The sequence below is a fragment of the Ovis canadensis genome, chromosome 2 (assembly GCF_042477335.2).
Source record: "Ovis canadensis isolate MfBH-ARS-UI-01 breed Bighorn chromosome 2, ARS-UI_OviCan_v2, whole genome shotgun sequence".
Taxonomy (NCBI): Eukaryota; Metazoa; Chordata; class Mammalia; order Artiodactyla; family Bovidae; genus Ovis; species Ovis canadensis.
Genome location: NC_091246.1, coordinates 62,376,647 through 62,398,055, shown reverse-complemented (window position 1 = coordinate 62,398,055; position 21,409 = coordinate 62,376,647). Strand labels below are relative to the sequence as shown.

Here is a 21,409-nt window from a genome sequence, read left to right as displayed (position 1 = left end):
AGTTCAATTCCAGGCTGAAGTATAAGGACAGCTGCTCCTCTTCTGAGAGGTCAAATGCATTCAGGCACAGAATAGGTAACAGGAGCCTAATGCTAAGCATAAAACGTATTAGTGATCAGGAGATCTGTCTGACTATGCTTTCAGCTTTCCTAAATATACCCTATTCCCCCTAGGCCCTCGTACAAGTTATTCCTCATGCCTAGAGTGGTGTTACCCCTCTGCCTCTCTCACCTGTCCCATCTCAGCATAGCCATCCCTACTCTCAGATGGCTTCCCTACCCAACCCAAGAAAAACAGGAGTTTGCTTTTCATTCTCTCCAAGAACCCTGCACTCCCCTTTCATAACATCTACACTGTCTGTAGTAATCGTATGTTCATTTCCTGTTTCCCTCACTAGACTGTAAGCAATGTTAGTACACATGTCTGACTTTTCGCAACCCCATGGATTGTAGCCTACCAGGCTCCTCGGTCCATGGGATTTTCCAGGCAAGAGTACTGGAGTGGGTTGCCATTTCCTTCTCCAGGGATCTTCCCCACCAAGGGATTGAACCATAAAGATCTGCTGAATGGACTGAAAAAAATGAGTAAATGATGATGGTTATGAACCAACATAAAACAAAAGGAAGAAGACAAAAACTTAAGGGAAAAATCACATAAAGAGTTCTGTGAAAGTTAGCTTCCGAGGACAGTTTTCTTGACAACTGAAGGAAAAGTCAGTGCACAAAGTTAGGTGCAAGAGGATTAGTAATCAGAAATGTAGACTACTATACAATTATATTATGAAACCTTATTATTATGGCACTATTAAAACTGTTGCTGATTCGCATTGTTATATGAGAGAAACCAACACAACATGGTGAGGAAATGATCCTCCAATACAAAAAGAAAAAAAGAAACTTGAGACTTGTTAAAACATAAGAAATTTAAAAAAAGAATTATTCTTTCAAATCCATTTAACTGATGGTGACACTCCAGGGCACAGCTGATTCTGAGCTTTCCTGAGGCAAGTGCCCCTTGCATTTTCCCCTGGAAAAGCTGCCTCTAAAAAAGCAGTGAGTAGTTAACAAGCTCAACAGAGACACCTGACTTGTCAATAACTATGCAAATCCCATGCAAAATTACCATGTTAGAGACAGGAGGAAAACTGGCCTGGAAAGCCCAGCACTATCATTCAGGGGGTACAGAAAGAAATCACCCCCATTTCCTTTCCAAGAAGAATTTCTCATGGGGACATATCAGGCTATGGCCACACTTCTGCTGAAATCTGTAACTTTTGTACATTTTGGTAGTAACTTTTGTACATTTCCGAAGGAAGGGCAGCCCTTTGGCAACTGCCTCAAGAGTAATAAGCCATTCTCTTCTGCAGGGGGCATAAAAGCTGGCTTGAAAGAGGTCAATCAAATAAAGAGCTGGCTACGCCACATCTGGGTACTGGGCCTCAAATATAAAGCAAATAGCCGAGTCATTTTTGTCAACAGGTCAACAACATGGATCGCCTTTGCAATAAAATTTGGTCATCTGATCATCTACACTTGGAAATTCTATTTGGACATGCATTTGGAGGTTATATCCTCTGTTTAGAAACCAGCAAAATAATGTGAGTTATCAGCAAACCTTGGAGTGGTGGATGTGCTCTCCATGTTGGAAGTTAATCGTGCCAAAGGTATCCGTAGGGCTTTTCGTTGTGTGCTTTTCAACAGACCATTGTTCATCTTCACTACCGCTGGCAGCTGAGACTGTCCGAGTATAATCTATCCCATGATGGTCTCTAATCAATAGCCCACAGTAACACCTTAAATTTGACATAAAAACCAATTTAAAATAGAAAACACACAATTTTAGAATAGGAAATAGAGGTGATGGGAACTTCCCTGGTGGTCCACTAGTTGACTCCATGCTTCCATTGCAGGGAGCATGGGTTTAATCCCTGGTTGGGTAACTAAGTTTCTACATGTCGTGGTCGAAAAATTTAAAAAGAAAAAAAAAAAAAAAAAAAAACAGATTCAATGTTTCTACATGTTTCTACGGTAATGTATAGATGACATATATCAACAGTTTTAAAACTTTACATTGAGGTTTATATTAGATTTCAAACACTGGGTTGTTTTCTAAGTTTAAAAACATTCTCAGAGGTTCTTTCCCTTAGCTGCACATTAGAATCATTTTGGGGATGCTTTACGAAAACACTAAAAATCTCTTATGTACCCATGTTCATAGCAGCATTATTCACAATAAGAAGGAGCTAGAAGAAACATCAACAGATGAATATATGAACAAAATTTAAAAATTCTGAACATCAACTGATGAATGGATGCACGAAAGGCTAAAGTTCTAAAGCTCCATGACACAACAGTGTGAATAAACATAACACTGCAGAACTGTACCCTTAAAAATGATTAAAATAGTACAGAAAACAAAAACAAACATCAAATTGTATGTTTTAAACATGTGCAGTTTATTTTGTCAACCATACTTCAAAAAAGCTGTCTTCACAAAAAAAACCCAAGACTTAAGAAAATATCCTCATGTAATACGTAAAATGCACATCAAAAGGAATATTAACCAATCCAAAAAAAGAGATGCGACTTCAGAGATATATATAAACATAGAATTTTTTATCTAAGGCTTACCTGATTAAATTCTGACAGACCTGACATCCTGCAGTGCATCTAAATAAAACAGATAAAACCAGTTAGTTTATTAATATATTTTAAAACAAACTTAATTCATATGTAAATATCTGTTAATTTTCTATAGTCTGGAAATCAGGATTACTGAGTATTCATATATACTACCTCCCAAATATTCCCCTATGTCATTTACCATATATAATTACACCTTAGCAACTATGACCTAATTAACGGAACAGCGTTAGGAACCAAAATACCTGGATTTAAATCTCAATGATTTAACAATTCTTCTAAGCCCAAGTTATCATATCCGTAAATAATATCTGACCCATACAATTATTTTAAAAGGATTAAGGGTGATAATATATGTAAGGTGTCTTACAATATCTGGTACACTGCAGTTTGTATAATAATGTTGACTACTAATACTATGAAGATAACAGAATTCTTAAGAATTAAGTAAGAAAATATACATATACAATTTTAAAACCCCAAACACTGTCAAATTGAGGAACATTTGGTGTGAATATAATTGTTATCTTTATTAATCTCTTTTTTATGATTCAAAAAAGCCTCCTGGATTTGGGAGTTAGCATTATGGTCATCAATGATCACATTTTTAAGTCTGAAGATTTTTGGTTTGTCTTGTAAAAATACGATTTTTCAATCTTAGCATCATGGCAGATTCTCTGTTGTAACAAGCAGGCTCTCTAATTGTGCTTCTCGGGCTCTAGAGTGCGTGAATTCAACAGTTATGGCGCAAGATCTTAGCCGCCCTGCAGCAGGTGGGATCTTAATTCCCTGCCCAGGGATCAAACCCACCCTGTTCCCCACATTGCAAGGTAGATTCTTAACCACTGGACCACCAGGGAAGTCCTGAAGAAGTTTTAACTAGAAAAGAAATCTAGTCATTCTAAATTATTCAGAAATGAATGTTCCAGCCTTTTAGAATTTTTGTTCCCTCAACAAGTTCAAAATGAGGGAGGAAAAAAAAAAAAAGCACTGTAATCAAGTCCATCAGATTTTTTTCTTACTAGGAGGGACAAAAAGAATCAGTAAAAGATCAACTTTTATCTAAGTTTAAAATAATGAACCATCACTCTTTTGCTGTGCACTGTAAGGAAGAAAACTGCATGAAGGCTACAGCTTTGAGAATTTTACTAAGGTCTAAGAAAAAGGCTCAGAGAAGGCAATGGCACCCCACTCCAGTACTCTTGCCTGGAAAATCCCATGGATGGAGGAGCCTGGTAGGCTGCAGTCCATGGGGTCACTAGGAGTCGGACACGACTGAGCAACTTCACTTTCACTTTTCACTTTCATGCATTGGAGGAGGAAATGGCAACCCACTCCAGTGTTCTTGCCTGGAGAATCCCAGGGACGGGGGAGCCTGGTGGGCTGCCGTCTATGGGGTCACACATAGCCGAACACGACTGAAGAGGCTTAGCAGCAGCAAGAAAAAGGCTAACATAGGAGAAACAGCCATAAGCATCCATTAACCTTTTTTTTACAATCACAGAAAAAGAGAGACTGCTTTCTTTCAATAAACAGTAGTACATCTTAGACCATTCATGGAATTATGATCATTGATGTTCTTCTTGAGTCTGTGGGCTAATGACCTACAGTTTACCACATTTCATGAAGTTCAAAGTGACTGTGAAGATGATTTTCCATTTACAGAGCAGTGGGAGTCACCTGAACTCAATCTGCCTTCCACTGCATCCATCATCATACTACAAAATGTCATAAAAGATGAAGGGAAAAAACAAGGTTACCCTGACTTTTTAGTCTGTAAACATTTCATAAGCAGGTAAAATGAGGATTTCCAGTCACAGGGCTTATAAACCACAGGTAATTCAAAGAGGGTGGGACTAGTAAATATTTAACAAATGCAAAGAACATTATTTTAGTCATCATCCCCAAAGAACTAGAACTTCAGTGACCTCATGGTGCTATCTTTCATGAACATAAAGCTGTGATTTCTAAACTTCAAATGAATACAAGGCTAACTGCCCAACAGAATCTAAAAATAGAATGGTCCCCCTAATTAAAACACTGCTCTCCTATTTTCCTTTCCTTTTAACTCTTTTCCTAAGGGCAATGCTACCCAACCTTAATTTCATGGATCCATTACCCTGGGGAATTTTCCACAGCCCTGTCTTCCTTTATCTTTCACTGGCTACTGTTTTGAACTTCGTTCCACAAGTAGAATTTTCAAAGGACTGTCAAGAACTCGGAGTGGTCAAACTCAGGTCATTTCATTCTGCTGCCCATTATCTGCTCAAGGAAAAAGCCTGCAGGAGGAAACAATTAACTGTTTCTATATCTGAGCATGGAGTCCTGAAATATCCCAGCTACTATATTCCATAGACACCTGGGGATAAGGAATTCACACTATGTTGAAATATCCAATACTCAAAAGTTATAAATTTATTATCCAAACCCAAGTGGAATAGATGTAGTACTAGATACTTCCCCGGTATCTATCCTCCCACTAGACAAACAAGTGTGTCAAAGACAAAGCAAGAGTAAAATTTACCACATTAGCAACAGGGGCTCTGCCAAGGTAAAGTCATAGCTCTAAATTTCAATAAGCAGTCTTCCAAGTACTGAGGGTTTAAAAAGAAAAATGTAATTAAACATTATACCTGTGAGGGTCTTTAGAACTGGGTATGATTTTGTTACATTCTCTCTTGTTGAACACTCCTTCAATCCAAGATTTCTGGGACTGAATAGAAAAATATCATTATTTTTATAGCCTAATGAAATGAGAACTCAGTATAACCGCAGTAGGCCAGGTAGGCAATATATGTTTAATTATAATAGACACGAATTAAAATGCCAAGACCAACCCCAAACAAACTAAGCATTCATTGACTTCTATTACAAACATATAGATAGAAATAATTTGAATGCAAAAATATTCCCAAAGTTAATTGGTCCATAATCTCATTTAAATGTAAGATCCCTAAATGCATAAAACTCTACCAAGGAAGTAAAGATACAGCTGAAGCATTTTCTTAATTCTTCCAAAAGTCACTTTTAAATCTTGCACTGTAACCCTATAGAGTGAATACGAAGCTCTTAAACTTCAAAAATCTCACTTATAAAGTCCCACTTTGGCTAAGATTTGACAGGAAGCTGGAAAGAATGTCAGAGGAGGGCTGTCATCTCAGCAAGATTCTGTGAAAGAAGTTCACTCTAAAACTAATCTGAAGGATACGCAATGGGGAATACCGCACATGCACCCTCAGAAGGGACCTTAACTGAAACTGATGTCCCGATTCACAAGACAAATGCCCAGTTCACAGGAAATGAGACTCACTTCCTGACCAATAACCATTCACCAACAGTCTCCCCCATCCTCAAGACAATGAATTGGCTGCTTGGACTCTGGCTGGATGCCCCCTTCTTTGCACTCCCTGTCTCAAACCCTCAACAGATTCACCTGTAGCTTGTGACAGCATGCATTTCCCAAATTGCAATTCCTCTGCTATTGCCAAATGAATTCAATTTCTGGTCATTCAAGCTTGCCCCAGTTTACTGCTTTCTTTAAGCGAGAATTTGCTATACGTTGTATAAGCATAGCATGTTATTGGCTAAATTTCAAAATATCTGAATTCATTCAACAAACATTTTAGAATAGGCCTCCATGTGGCATGCTGGGAATCCAATGGCAAATAAAACAAAGTTCTTACTCTGAAGAAACTCAGAATAAAAAGAAGGAAATGGATAACATTGATATCATTAAACCTCATGTGTAACAATTAACTATTAAAAATAGCTCCAAAAAGAGAACTTAATTTAGGGGCCTATGTATATAAATTAAGCAAGCTAGGCTCAAATATTCCCTTCTTTTAAAAGGCTAGACAGCCAACACTAGTAGAACTATCTGGGCAAATTACTTTCTTCATACCTATTTCCTCATTTATTAAATATGGAGATAATAATAATAGTAATAACTTACTGTGCTATTGAACGGAATTAAAAGCTTAGATTTCTCCTTGGGACCTATTAAGGCTGAATAAAGCTTAGTTATTATTATTGGTAATATCAGAGGTAAAAATTAGCTTTTCGGTTGGTAGCATGGGAACTTAACATTGGTGTGAAAATTTTTCATAGAAAAATACTTTGGTGAGCGCCAAGCCTCCCTCCTAGGGCCTCTCATATTACAAAGAATGATTTCTATGGGTCCATTTTTCCCCACCAGACTCCAGTTCCTAACAGGCCCCAAGCCAGTCATTGCTGTTGTCCCAGGGCCCAATCCAGTGATTACAGAATGAGCAACAAAACGAACATACTTAAAATAGAACTTCAAGAATTCATGTATACAATTTTCTCTCCAAGGGTGTAAACAGGAAACCTGTGCCCTAACAAGAACATGGAAACCTTCCTCCTGCAACTCCCATACCTTATCTCAAAACTACAGGAAAAGAAAAGCAGGCTTAATCTGCAAGTGTTTCAAAACAATTCTCAAATTAGAATTTTATTTTTTTGCCCCTACCTCATAATGGCAGCCTTTTGCAATATACACTTCAGCACCTGTGGAAGAGGTCCCCCCATGTTCAGTTCAGCAGAGTACTATTAGAAGCCATATGTCTGTTGGTTTGATTCAATAGCCCAAATCTACTCAGGGCAAATAATTGACATATGTTTGCCACTTGGAGCAGCACATTGTTGTTGACATTAGAGAATGTGCCATTTCTGCAGCAATCGTGGCAGTCTTTATAGACTGGGTATCTTTTACATACTGGGTCAGTGAGGTTGTGTTTTCAATGTGGGCGTTATTTAGGGAAGGGAAAGGCAGACGGAAAAGAAGGAAAATAGTGCCGGTCTCAGGCTGTGTTGGCACAAAGTTTGCCTCACCCTAATGTATATTCAGATTTTACGTGCCCAGAACTGGGGTGAGGGTGGTGAATAGCAAAGAAATGTCCAAGACTAATCCTCTAATTGTAGCTATACACGAATTAATTCCTGATGTCACTAAAAGTATTTCTACACTGGGGCTTTTTAGGGTTTCCAGATAACAGATTCTTTCTCAGGGGAATCTCTGAGAAGGAATAATCTTAGAGGCATTTCTTGATTTAAAAAAAAAATTCTTCTAGATATTCATGAATTTTTTCTTTTTTAATATCCAGTGGACTGTGTAATTAGGAGCTGAAGGGCACACAACTAACAAGTAATTTTTTTTAACTTTCTCATACTTAAGAAAAAAAATTAAACATTTAAAACATACTTTTTCCAGGTTAAACTGACTTTCTTTTATATCTATGTTTTTATACACACAACACTTATTTGCACCTATTTAGTTGTTTTCTTCTCAACATTATTACAGTCTACTTCAAGATAGGCGTTAGTTTATTTATCATGGAGTCTACACCATGCAGGGAAGCATCAGAATGGATCGAATAGAGAAAATATTTTCACACTCCAGATTGACATTTTTTATTTTCTCTACACAGCCCCTCCCTTAAAGCAAGGACACATTCAAATTGTGTGCCAGGCAGATGGATGTGTTGGTTCAGGAAATACATCAATGCAAAGCCAGCCCATCTACTGGGAGACTCAGCTCAGGGTCTCCCATGGCGTTTTGTCCATAATCTAGGGATACTTCATGGAACTCACTTGATCTGAGATTAAGAATCATAGGTAAAGGGCATCCAAATCTAAAATAACCCAAACTAGAGGATCTGGCTCACCATACTGCCACAAGTTAACCTCACCAGTTTTCCAGTAAATAATCTTTCCAGAAGGCAGCATTTAGGAGTACTTCTTCATGAACACAAAATAACCTTACAGGTTTTCTTCTCTTTGGGTAGTCAAAGGCAAGCACTATTTTGATGGTAATGATTTCTTTTTATTTTTCTTCTTTTTTAATGGTAACATCTTTAATAGAACGTCAACTAAATAACTCACAATTCCCTAAAATGCCACTTCTGATTGGGTGAGAAATTTTACTGACATTTTCATATACTGCCTTACTGAGCAAAAGCATTTAGAACTTCAGAATAACTATTTAGATTATATAAACTCATGAGTATATGAGTAAAACATTTATGAATTCTCAACAGAGTCTAATGGGGAATTAGAAGAACTCAACAGTGACCTACTTAGTAGAGTATATCATAAAAGGTTCAAGCTAAAATGTCATCATCCCTCCACAGCCCAAATTGGTGAAATCTCTCTTTATGTTAGCCCCAAAACACAATTTTAAATGGCAATGAGAAGACATCCTTTCCTCTGCTGTCACACATGCTCAGCCTTATGCTTAGGGAATTAAACTTGCAAACAAGATGTTTATAACTTCAGATCATGTGAAATCATTTTTATAAGTAGGGAAAAGGAAATGGGAGGCTTCCCTTAGGAGTGTTCTTTACAACTATCCTGGATAGTGAAATCCAGAGTTTAACTGAATGCTGGGCCTATTTGCTGTAGAACCACTCTAAGAAGGTTTTCAAGTTAGATACACGCAATCTCCAATTTCCACTCAGCAAAACGTTCACAGATTTGTTATTCAGGTACACAGATCGTCTTTATTTATGCTACAAATATCTTCTTAAATTATCCAAAACTTTACTAGTACTACAGTTAAATGAACATAGTCTAGAAAAATTTCTTGGAGTGAAGCTTTACTATCAGCAGAGCTATACTCAAATAATTGACTTTTAGAAAACCTACCATCCTCTGAGACAATAAAGCCTTTACTAGGAATTACAGGCTAAAGGCAATGGCATTTATGTTATTCATAGTAAGGTATATATACAGAGAAGATTACTTGTTTCACTTTCTAAGTGTAACAGGGCAGAAAGAACACTGCTGCTTGCAATTCCATGCAGATACGTATCATATATTTAACATATTTAAATACCACACATACCACATATTTAATTCAAAATATTTGCTAAAAGAGTAAGAGAGGGCTTATCATATTGAGGGAAGTAAGTCAGAGAAAGACAAATATTATATGATATCACTTATATGGGGAATCTAAAAAAAATGATACAAATGAAATTTATTTACAAAACATAAATAGACTAACAGACACAGAAAACAAACTATGGCTACCAAAGTGGGTAATGGGGGGTGAGGGGAGGTGGAAAGAGATAAATTAGGAGTTTGGAATTAATATATACACACTATTATATATAAAATAGGTAAATAACAAGGATCTACTGTATAGTACAGGAAACTGTATAGTACAGGAAACTGTATTCAGTATCTTATAATAATCTATAATAAAAAAGAATCTGAAAAAGAACACACATATATATGCATTATAACTGAATCATTTTGCTGTATACTTGAGACTAACACATTGTAAATTAACTATATTTCAATTTTTTTTAATGGAAAAGAAAGAGAGAGGACTAGAAGAAAAAAGGTGAGAGAAGAGATATAAAATGTTTAGGTGTGGGGAATTTCAGTGCCATTCCACATTCAGGAGAACAGCATGCCCGCAAGAAGCAGCTCTCAAACTTTGGGGAGTTAGAACTCCATATTCATTAATTTACCAAGGACCTCCACAGAACTTTCACTTGTGGAATATAGCTACCAATATTTATATATTAGAAATTAAAACTGGGACTTTTTATAGTATCTCCCCATCAATTCATTTAAAAAGTCAATAATTATAATCAACCTAATACATGTTAAAATAAATATTTTTCATGAAAAGTATTTTTTAAAAGGTTTATGAGAAAAGCATTGCATTTTTGCCTGGCTTTAAACAGCAGGATTCTTATATCTGCTTCTGCATTCAACCTTTCACAAAGTGGTTTTGGTTGACATACATAAAAAGAATTGACCCGACAGGGACATGGAGTTGGAAGAAGGAAATAGTATTTTAATAAACATTTTAGATATCATGGATTTGTCATGTAACGTCTGGAAAACTCCACTGTATGCTTATGATAGAATGAGTGGAAAAGGGAAATAATGTACCAGTATAAAAATAATTTTGACTTTGAGGAACTTTGAAAGGGTCTCAAAGATCCCGAGGAATCCCCAGGGGTACCACACATGAAAGATCACTGCCTAAAAGTGACCACATATTGCACTAGGGTTCAGTGTGAATGAGAGACAGGATCTGCTGTTTCCTGGCTGGTCTCAGGTCCCACATGCACATCCTAGTCTGCACATCTCATCTCCGTGAGTGCACTGCAGTATTTCAACATCACCTATGTAATCTGGTGTTCAACTGAAGAAATTTCCCACATAGAGAAAAGAGCAGTTAGAGATCAAATCTTTGCATACTTCTCTTTCTGAGCAACACAGGAGATTTTTGAATGATACATTTGACTGCATTTATTTTTACCTTTACATCTGACTTTAGTACCTACCACAGGTTCCTCCCAAAGACATCACTGAAGCATGGGAAGTACGAGATGAGCCCTCCAGAACTCACAGGCGGTATATGTTCTGTTAGTCTGCCTACTCTTCCACTTATAAGAATAACAGCTTTATTCATTCATTCACTCAAAATACTTTGATGGGCATATTATATCATTCTAATAAAAATAATAAATAAAATTGGGTCCCAGAGACTAACACCAAAAGAGAAGAACCTATGTTTACTGATAGATATTGATACCAAATATGGCACAAGAGCAGGCTGTGGGACTCCTTGGAAGTAGAAATCCCTTCTGTCTGCCAGTATTTGGGGGAGGCTTCAAGGAGGACACAAAACTTTAAAAAGTCCTTGAAAGATGACAAAGATTTTTTTTTCCCCTGCACGTCACGTAGGAACTTAAGTTCCTCAACTAGGGATCAAACTTACATGCCTTGAATGGGAAGCTTGGAGTCTTAACCACAGAACTTCCAGGGAAGCACCCAAAAGATGACTAAGGTTTTGAAAGGTGACTAATGAAGTTCAATGGTGGTTAGAAATGTGGAGACTTAGGTCTGGAGAAGAATTCAGAAGATACCAATGTTAAGGTACAACAAAAGCCACAAAATCACTGGGGAGGAGAAAAGAGAGACGATAAGAGTCAGGAATCTTTGGGAACATCTAAGCATAGGGTATAGAATCAAGTTCAGGGAATACAAACCAGAGAGTTATTAATCGGGATGACACGATACCTGAAGTTGAGAAGGGAGAAAAATTTTCTCTCTAAAGTTTGTATTATTACAAAAGTAGGTACTTTCAAAGAAATACTGAGAAGTGTTCAATAATGAAAAGAAAGTTAAGAAGGACAATTTCTGTTGTCCATGACAAACACACAGATTGAGAGAAAATCAGGAAGTAGATTGTAAAACAGAGAAGGCAGCTAGTGTAAGATATCCTTGGAAGAAAGAAACAAAACAGCCTCTAGATCAACAATATAAAGCAAAGTCAATGCTTATGTAGACTTTCACATATGTCAAGGGCCGTGCTAAATGCTTTAAATACCATTCACAACTGTGAGACAGATACAATTACCACCTCTAAAGAATGGAGCAGGTCCTATGGAATACAAGCACTAGCACTCTTTTGCACCATGTTTAATAAACAAAGTTGAGACGTTGACTTTATGTTAAGAAAGTTGGAACCATGTATGTAGATAAAAGAGTGAAGATGGAAGAGAGAATAAAAATGACTTTAGAGACTTTGGGGGTGAGGAGCAGGAAACAAAATAATATGATTAGCCAAGGAGGAAGACAGCCTTGAGGAAAATGCTTCTTGTGACAGAGGCAAGCAGTGGAGTGGCAAACTTTCCCTTCTTGGTAATTCTGCTCTAGACCCTCTTATCTATGCTTTTCAGAATATCCTCTATGCTCTCCACACCTCCATTTAGCTGCGATGGCTGCAAATCTCAGCATTCTCCTTTGCTCATCTTAACAGATAGAAAGGCGGGTGATACACATATGGAATCACAGTGCCCCTTTTCATTACTGCTGCTGCTAAGTTGCTTCAGTCATGTCCAACTCTGTGCGACCCCATAGACGGCAGCCCACCAGGCTGCCCCCGTCCCTGGGATTCTCCAGGCAAGAATACCAGAGTGGGTTGACATTTCCTTCTCCAACACATGAAAGGGAAATTTGAAAGTGAAGTCGCTCAATCGTGTCCTACTCTTAGCGACCCCATGGACTGCAGCCTACCAGGCTCCTCCATCCATGGGATTTTCCAGGCAAGAGTACTCTTTACAATACATCAGCATAGGACAGGATCTTTTCTGTGAATCACAAAGCATAGGAAATGCTCTCTCAGTAGAGGATCCAACAAATTTAAAATAGATGTGAGGGGGGGTGGGGGAGGGGGGGGGGACTTCCCTGGCAGTCCAGTGGTTAAGACTCCACTCTTGCAGTGCAGGGAGCACGTATTTGACTCCTGGTCAGGGAACTAAGATCCCACATGCCATGAGGCACAGCCAAAAAAAAAAAAAAAAAAAAAAGAAGAAGAAAGAAAGATGGGGAACACCAAGAGTATCTCACTGTTCACCCTATGGAGAAACTATCATATGACTTTCCAGGCATGTCATACACTAACCAAAAAAAAAAAAGTATGTGCCCAGACGACTAGACTGTGTGACATGTAATTGGAGATTTCAGGCAAGTGGACAAGTCAGGGCAAGGTATAATGAAAGGAAAGGAAGTGGAGAGCAAGGGTAAGGTAAATATGTTTCCTTCTCTAGTCTGTAAGAAATCTCTATCAGAAAACCGGATAAATACAGTTCTTCCTGGGTAATTCACCCCAGGGGTTGTTAAAATAGTTTCCAACCATCCAGCTATCCAGCTATCCATTTTCCTCAGCATTTCTTTAGCTACACGTAGAAATAGGTACTCTACTTACATTTTAAAAAATTAATTACAATCACTTTAGGTAAACATTTTACAACTGTGTGCGTAATTGCTACTTACCGCCCCCCCCCAAAAAAAAACATTTGCTGTAATGTTACAGTAGCAGGCGTAGATAGCTCAAGTGGTAAAGAATCCACCTGCAATGCAGGAGACCTGAGTTCAACCCCCTGGGTTGGGAAGATTCCCCTGGAGAAGGAAATGGCAAGCCACTCCAGTGTTCTAGCCTGGGAAATCCCATGGACAGAGGACCTTGGTGCACTACAGTGCATGGGGTCGCCAAGATTCGGACGTGACTTAGCAACTAAACCACCACAACCACCACCATAATGTTATAATTGTTAAAATTATAACATTAGTTATAGTTCTTGGATTGCTCTTATTTCTTGGACTCTAAGCCTTTACTCTTTCATGGAACATGTTAGCCAGGCCCCAGTAACTTTTTTTTTAATAAGTAATTTTGAAAATGGTATAAATGTCACCAGTACAACAGATAAGAAAGGAGAAAATCTTTTCTGCTCATATAAGCAGTTGGAAAATGTTTTCTGCTCATATGACTCTCCAGAAGGAATAAACTATCCATTGTTCCCCTAATTATATTTAATCAAGGATCGCCTTTGAGGATATCACAGACTTGTTTCCACAGGAGGCAATTTTGGTATATTCTTTTCCAAGAGACTTCCACCTATTATCAACTAAGAATATTACCTACCCTAAATCTTACATTTTAACGCAAGATTTTTACATTTATCTTTAGGATTTTTTAACTTAATTTTTAAAGTCTTTGAAATGTTTAACTTGAAAGAAATTGTTAAGATTTTTATCGAATTTGAGCTGAAAGATTTAGGGTAGGGTACAAATCAGGTTGGTTGGTTGTTTTTCTCAGAAAAAAATCACATCCAGAACAAACAATTCCCCTAAAATTCAAGGAGGAAAAAGATGTTTTATTGGAATGAGGTTGGACCAGGAAGTTGAGAATCAGAAGTCTGTCAGGGGTACCAAGAATTCTGCGAGCATCAGAGGTTGGGAGATATGAAATATCATTTGCTAAGGAAAAAGTTCCCAACTTCTCTTTCTGGTTGTTATATTTGATTTTCAAAGTTCCCAAATAGTTGTTTAGAGACTGTACTTTCAATGTACTTCAGGAAGGAAAGGGGAACACAGTTATTGCACAATGCATTTTTCTAAGTCACTGAAAGCCAAACTACACAACAGGTTTCCACTTCCACTGGGTATTGATTAAGACATTTCTTCTATATCTAATTTCTTCTATTTTAAGATGAGAAAAAAATATATTCTATTCATAAGGAAGAGACCTTGAAATGACCTAAAAAGACAATTCTAAAAAAGTGATTAAACAAAAGAAAAGCAACTTTCTTCTTTAAAGAAGGTATCATTCAAATGATCACATATTTTGTGATTGTATTAAAAAGAAGAATGTTCTACCTTAGTCACTTCTAGCTACAAGCTGAGGAAGACTCTCTTTCCTAACCAAACTTGGGTCAGGCTCTTTCTGACTTGAGTCCTCTTTCTAACTAGGCCACAAACTTGGGCTCTCTCATTAGCTCACTTAGTCAATTTTTAGAATCCAGCTGAGTTAATTTAGCAAAAATCCCCCATGCTTGGTATCTGATCACTCTACTCTGGGCCACCTTCACCAAGTTTCCTGTTGAGTGGTCTAATAAGAATCCCCTAGCCTTGATGTTTCCTCTTAACCCTTTCCATTCACTTATGGTATCCTGCTCCTTGCCAATAAATCTCCACTTCCCTTGTATTTGGAGTTAAGCCCTATCTCTCTTGCCTCCTGAAAACTCCCATTGCAATCATTTTTTCTTGACTGGTCTTCCTTGTTCTCTTTAACAAATGTCATGAAAAATTTTTCTTTTAACAAAACCCATGCACCATACATACACACACAGACACACACACACAAATCACTGTCTGTGGGTTAGAAAACAACACTGACAACATATTGGGATTCCAGTAATTCTTAGAAACTCTCTCCTGGGCTGAAACTTACAGAGCTTGTCCCTTCAGTTAAACTGAAATGAAGGACTCTGACAAAGGAGACCCCACAGAGAAGGACTTTAGATGACTCCTTCTGGGTAAGTGGCTCCTATTCCTTCATCTACCACTCTGCTTTTCACACTCAGTATTTGCTGAACCCAAACACCAGCCAGCAAGATGCACTTTCCAGCTGAAATATCTCCACTAAAAGAGCTGCTTCTCAAAATGTGATTTCTCTTGGAAATAGTGGCTATCCTTGTAAGGAATGGCTATTAGCAGCTCAAGAGACCAAAACATGAGCCTGAGAGGCTTGCCTCTTTATCTCATCCAAGAACAAAGATCCAATTTGTAAAGTCTTCTGCTAAGTCACGGACTCCCTCCTAGTCTGTCTTAACACTGCCCCAGGGAATTCCCTGGCATTCCAGAGGTTGAGACTCCACACTGTCACTGCTATGTCCTGCGTTCAATCCCTGGTGAGGGAACTAAGATCCCACAAGCTGTGTGGTGTAGCAAAAAAAGAAAAGACTGCCCTAAAGACTCTAGCTAATACTATAAAGAGTTTAAATCTTGAGACTTTGGACTCTCTTTGTTTTAATCCAGCAAGATCACTTGACCTGATCACAGAACAATACTGACTACTTGGAATCTGAGTTTCTCTAGGCCAGATAAGGACAAAAATTGGGGGGTTTGGTTTTTATTTGTTTGTTTTAAATCACTTTAAACAGACACTAACAGAGGTGACAAAGTTCAGTCAGGATTAACTGATCCAGGCCAAGGATCTGTAAAGTACCCTCTGGACTGAAATCCTTTTGGAAGGAAAATTCTCTTTCCTAAGATAACAAGACTCAGTTTATAGGGGGAAAAAAAAAAAAAAAAAAACCTCTTAGCTCTTTAAAATATCAACAGAGGATATCTATTTCCTCCAGGAAGAAGAAACGTGTTCTCATATTCAAAGGCCAACCTGCTCCACTATAAGCTAATAACCTGTGCTGTTCTATGTTGTTGTTGTTTGGTCTGTAAGTCATGCCCAACTCCTCTGTGGCTCCATGGACTATAGGCTGCCCGCTAGGTTCCTCTGGGAAGTCCTCCCGAGTTTCCCAGGCAAGAATACTACAGAGGGTTGCCATTTCCTTCTCCAGAGGATCTTCCCAACCCAGAGATGGAACCTGGGTCTCCTGCATTGGCAGATGAATTCTTTACCACTGAGCCACCTGGGAAGCTCATTCTGTTCTATATGCTTGTGTGCTAAGTCGCTTCAGTCATGTCCCACTCTTGCGACCCTATGGACTATAGCCCACCAGACTCCTCTATCCATGGGATTTCCCAGGCAAGAATATGGGAGTGGGTTGCCATTTCCTCCTCCAGGGAATCTTCCCGACCCAGGGATTGAACCTGAGTCTCTTGATCTCCTGCATTGCCACACAGGTTCTTTACAACTAATGCCACCTGGAAAGCCCTAAGACAATATAAATAGCAGGTATCTTAGTTGGGTTACTGTAACAGAATACCATAGGCTGGATGGCTCACACTACAAATATTTATTTCTCAACATTCTACAGGCTGGAAGTCCAAGATTGGGGTGCCCTCATGGTTGGGTTCTGGTGGGAACCCTCTTCTAATTTACAATAGCCCCCTGCTTACTATAATTTCACATGGCAGAGAAAGCATTCAATTGTGTCTCTACTTGTAAGAGCACTAATCCCATTCATGAGAGCTCCACTCTGAAGACCTAATTATTTCCCAAAGGTTCCACCTCCAAATACCATCACATTGTAGATTGGAGCTTCAACATATGAACTTTGGAGGGACACAAACATTTACTCCACAGCAGCAAGTCAACAATCTTTTCAGCACTCTCTATGCACCCACTTGCACAAGGCAAAGCACTTTGTTTATATTAACTCTGCCCCAGAGCATGTGGGAAGTAGTTGCAATTATTATCTCCATTTTACAAAAGAGGACACTGAGTCAGAGAGGTTGAGTAATTTTTACAAGAACACAATAGTTCATAAAAATGACACCAGGATTCAAACACAGGCAGTCAGATTCAAGTCCACGCCTTTAATGACTTCATTTCACCATCATTTACCCGCAGAACTCGCACATGTACCAATCCCTGAAGCTGAATAGTGATTTGGGGTTTACAAATCCCTTTCCTGAAGATCTGATCTTCACACAAATCCCATAAGGTCCTTAGCAGATATAAGAGTGACATAAAACACATGAAATGCCCAGAAAAATCTCTGCTTCATACCCCAACCTCTGTGGGTATCCTTAGACCCAGAGAGAGATATCAAGAGGGTCATGAACCCCTAGAAATTGTATAACAACTTTTGCATGGATATGAATACATGCATTTCTCAAGAGAAAATCTCAAGAGCTCTACTGAAAATAAGTGTTACACAAGGGTCTGAATATGCTGTTCTCCAAAGAAGGTATACAACCGACCAGGGAACACAGGAAGGTTTTTCACATCGTTAATCATTTAAATGCAAATCTAAATCACATGAGATACCGCTTCACACCTACTAGGATGGCTATAATCTAAAATTCAGACAATACAAAGTATTGGCAAGGATGGGAAGAAATTGGAACTCTCATAGATTGCTGGTGGGCATGAAAAGCTATACAGAGGCTGTGGAAAACAGTCTGGAGGTCTCTCAAATAGCTAAACATAGAATTACCATATGATCCCGCTAGTCCACTTCTAAGTATCTATCCAAGAGAAATGAAGACAATTGTCCACACAAAACCCTGTACATAAATGTTCGTAGCAGTACAGATAAAAAAAAAAAGCAAAATCAACAAAATATCCATCAATGGATGAATGGACAAATAAAACATGATATATCCACACAATGAAACATTATTCAGCAATACAAAGAAGTACTGTTACATGCTACAACATGGATGAACCGTGAAAATGTTATGTGAAGTGAAAGAAATCAGTCACAAAGGCATATACATTGTATGAGTCTATTTATATAAAATGCCCAGAATAGGCAAATCCATAGAAAAAGAAAGTACACCAGTGGTTGCCTGTGGCTGATGGAGATGGAGGGTAAGCTAAGGAGGAAGAGGGGTGTGGGTATGTTCTAAAATTGACTGTGGTGATGGATGCACAACTCTGTGAAGATAAAAAACTCATTAAATTTTATACTTTAAATGTGTGAATTATATGATATGTGAATATATCTCAATAAATCCACTAAAAATAAATTTAAGGAGGAAGTGGCACAGGCAGAAAGGGAGAAAAGCCCAAAAATAAACCCATAAATAATTTGGGTTTAACCAAATTGGAAAACAAAATACAGACATGTTTCTAACCGTAGCATAGGAAGAAAGCAGGCCATGAATGTGTTTTGTTCAGCCCTTTATAAAGTGTTTTCAAAAATCTCTGAAGCAACTAGAAAAATGTAAAAATCCAGAGGTTTCATGTTCAACAAAAAATCTATACATCCGCATTTTCCTTAACAAGGAGCAAAGTTTAAACAAACAAGCAAGCAAAAAACAGAATCTGGTAATACCAGGTTGCATTCTAATTTGGCAGTGGTCTGTTAAGGCCAAGGGTGGGCAGTCATTTTTAGACAGAGCTTAAATTGCCCAGTAAGCCTGAGTGCCCAGCAGGTCAGGTTTCCACTGTGAGTTTCTGAGTCACTTATCTATAGCTTTCATCAGATTGTCAAAGGAATCTCCAACTCCAAGCACATTCACAACCTTTAGAAAGAAGCAGCCAGCAAACAGTGGCCATTTGCTTTACAGATAAGAAAACTGACCTAACTTGCCTGAGGCCAGGAGAATGTGCAGTCAGCAGTGAAACTACTTTTTCTGACTCTTGGTTACTTTCATTACTCTTCTGGCCTCCCTGCTGATATTTCTAGAGCATCTACAATTACCATATCCTGTTCTTTTCAGCAGCAAATGAGAGAAATCAGTGAGAAAGGAAAGAACCTCCTAGACATTCCAAAATGGCATATGATTTTCAGGCTCTATGATCTTCTAATCACACACAAATTTTGCCTGGACCTAAATTCCTTTGGTTGGTATGGGCAACCTGAGCCATCTTCCTATCCCACAGCCCAAGAAAGATAAAGAGAATGTTAAACTCTCAGGACAAGGAAATAATCCCAAGAATACGTTTTCTCCAAGGTTACCAGCACTCCTGCTACAGAAAGCACAAATTCCTAACAGATAAAAATGGTTCCACCCTGGGACAGGTGGTTTGCTGATGTCAAAAATGACTATTTGGGCTTCCCTAGTGGCTCAGTCTGGAGAAGCCAATGGCACCCCACTCTAGTACTCTTGCCTGGAAAATCCCATGGACGGAGGAGCCTGGAAGGCTGCAGACGCTGAGGGTCAGACACGACTGAGTGACTTCACTTTCACTTTTCACTTTCATGCATTGGAGAAGGAAATGGCAACCCACTCCAGTGTTCTTGCCTGGAGAATCCCAGGACGGGGGAGACTGGTGGGCTGCCATCTATGGGGTCACACAGAGTCAGACACAGCTGAAGTGACTTAGCAGTGGCTCAGTCAGAGAAGGCAATGGCAACCCACTCCAGTACTCTTGCCTGGAAAATCCCATGGACGGAGGAGCTTGGTAGGCTGCAGTCCATGGGGTCACTAAGAGTTGGACCCAACTGAGCAACTTCACTTTCACTTTCACTTTCATGCATTGGAGATGGAAATGGCCAGCCACTCCAGTGTTCTTGCCTGGAGAATCCCAGGGACAGGGGAACCTGGTGGGCTGCCATCTATGGGGTCGCACAGAGTCAGACACGACTGAAGCAACTTAGCAGCAGCAGCAGTGGCTCAGTAGCCTGGTGGGCTACAGTCCATGGGGCCACAAAGAGTTGGAGCAACTAACACTTTCACTTGAACTTTCACTTTTAGTGGCTCAGTGGTAAAGAACCTGCCTGCTAATGCAGGAGACACAGGTTCCATCACTGGTCTAGGAAGATCCCATAAGTCATGAAGCAATTAATTCCGTGCGCCACAACTATTGAGCCTGTGCTCTAGAGCCTGGGAACAAGGACTACACAGCCCATATGCCAAACTACTGAAGCCCACACACCCTAAAGCCCATGTTCTGCAACAAGAGAATAGTTCCAGCTCTCTGCAGCTAGAGAAAAGCCTGCACAGCAACAAAGACCTACAATAGCCAAAAATAAATAAATAAATAAAATTATTTTTTTTTAAATAAAGTACATAGTAAAAAAAAAAGACTATTTACAAGAAGCTCCAAGTCCACAATAGGTAAAGTGAGGAGAGAATGTCACTTGTTTATAGTCATCTACCCCACCAAGCTTTGAGTTTGCCTGGAAAGAAAATTCTATATAATGCCCACACATAGTTTAGGGAGAAGTGGGAGAATAAAGGACAACCCATTCTCTGAGATCTGCTCTTACTGAAGAGGACTAATGATGAAAATAGCCAAATCTGAGCATCAGAGAAGACCTCTTAGTCCACCTGACATATGATCTCAGTAGTACTGAAAAGTAAAAGAATAATTTAAAATAAGGAGTGTGTGTGTGTGTGTGTGTGTGTGTGTATAAAGGTGACAGTGAATAACTGAAGATTCACTGATGGATATGTGAGAGTGGGCTGGGGATGTGCATGTATGAAAGGCTGATCAGTTCTGAGCAATGATGACAAGGTTTTACTACAGACCTTTTTAACAACATTTGACCTGAGCTCAGAGAAACAGGAAAAAAAAAAAGAACAACAACAACAATCCAGTTCACCAGGCTGATCTCTCCAATCCAAAACACACAGCATGTCTGCAACCCCTGGATACCTGACTCTTATCCGATCTGGGTGGGCTTCAAGATCCAGAGCCAGCAAATAGCAGAGAATCATTCCACATCAGGCCAGGGCTGGAAAATAAATGCCAGCTGGGAAACTGCAGGAGAACCAGGGCCAGGGAAGGCACCTGTCTGTGCCATGCAAGCAGTAAGTCATCTTCTCCAGTCAAAACAGACCAGAAGGCTCTTGCAGAGAGG

The 21,409-nt window shown here is 38.9% G+C and overlaps 1 protein-coding gene and 1 non-coding gene across 3 annotated transcripts in view; one reads left to right on the top strand and one right to left on the bottom strand.

Moving 5' to 3' along the window:
* The window catches only part of TRPM6 (transient receptor potential cation channel subfamily M member 6), a 122,673-nt gene that overhangs the window by 95,033 nt on the left and 6,231 nt on the right, over positions 1–21,409 (bottom strand). For both annotated transcript variants that reach the window (XM_069576352.1, XM_069576354.1), the window contains 3 exons: positions 5,276–5,355; positions 2,631–2,669; positions 1,615–1,792 (listed from right to left, as the gene is read on the bottom strand). In XM_069576352.1, coding sequence (XP_069432453.1) covers positions 1,615–1,792; positions 2,631–2,669; positions 5,276–5,355 — 297 coding nt within the window. The remainder of the gene's footprint in view (positions 1–1,614; positions 1,793–2,630; positions 2,670–5,275; positions 5,356–21,409) is intronic.
* On the top strand, positions 20,823–20,904 carry LOC138434909 (small nucleolar RNA U2-19). The gene has a single exon (XR_011254966.1). It is a non-coding gene; the product is annotated as a small nucleolar RNA U2-19 (small nucleolar RNA).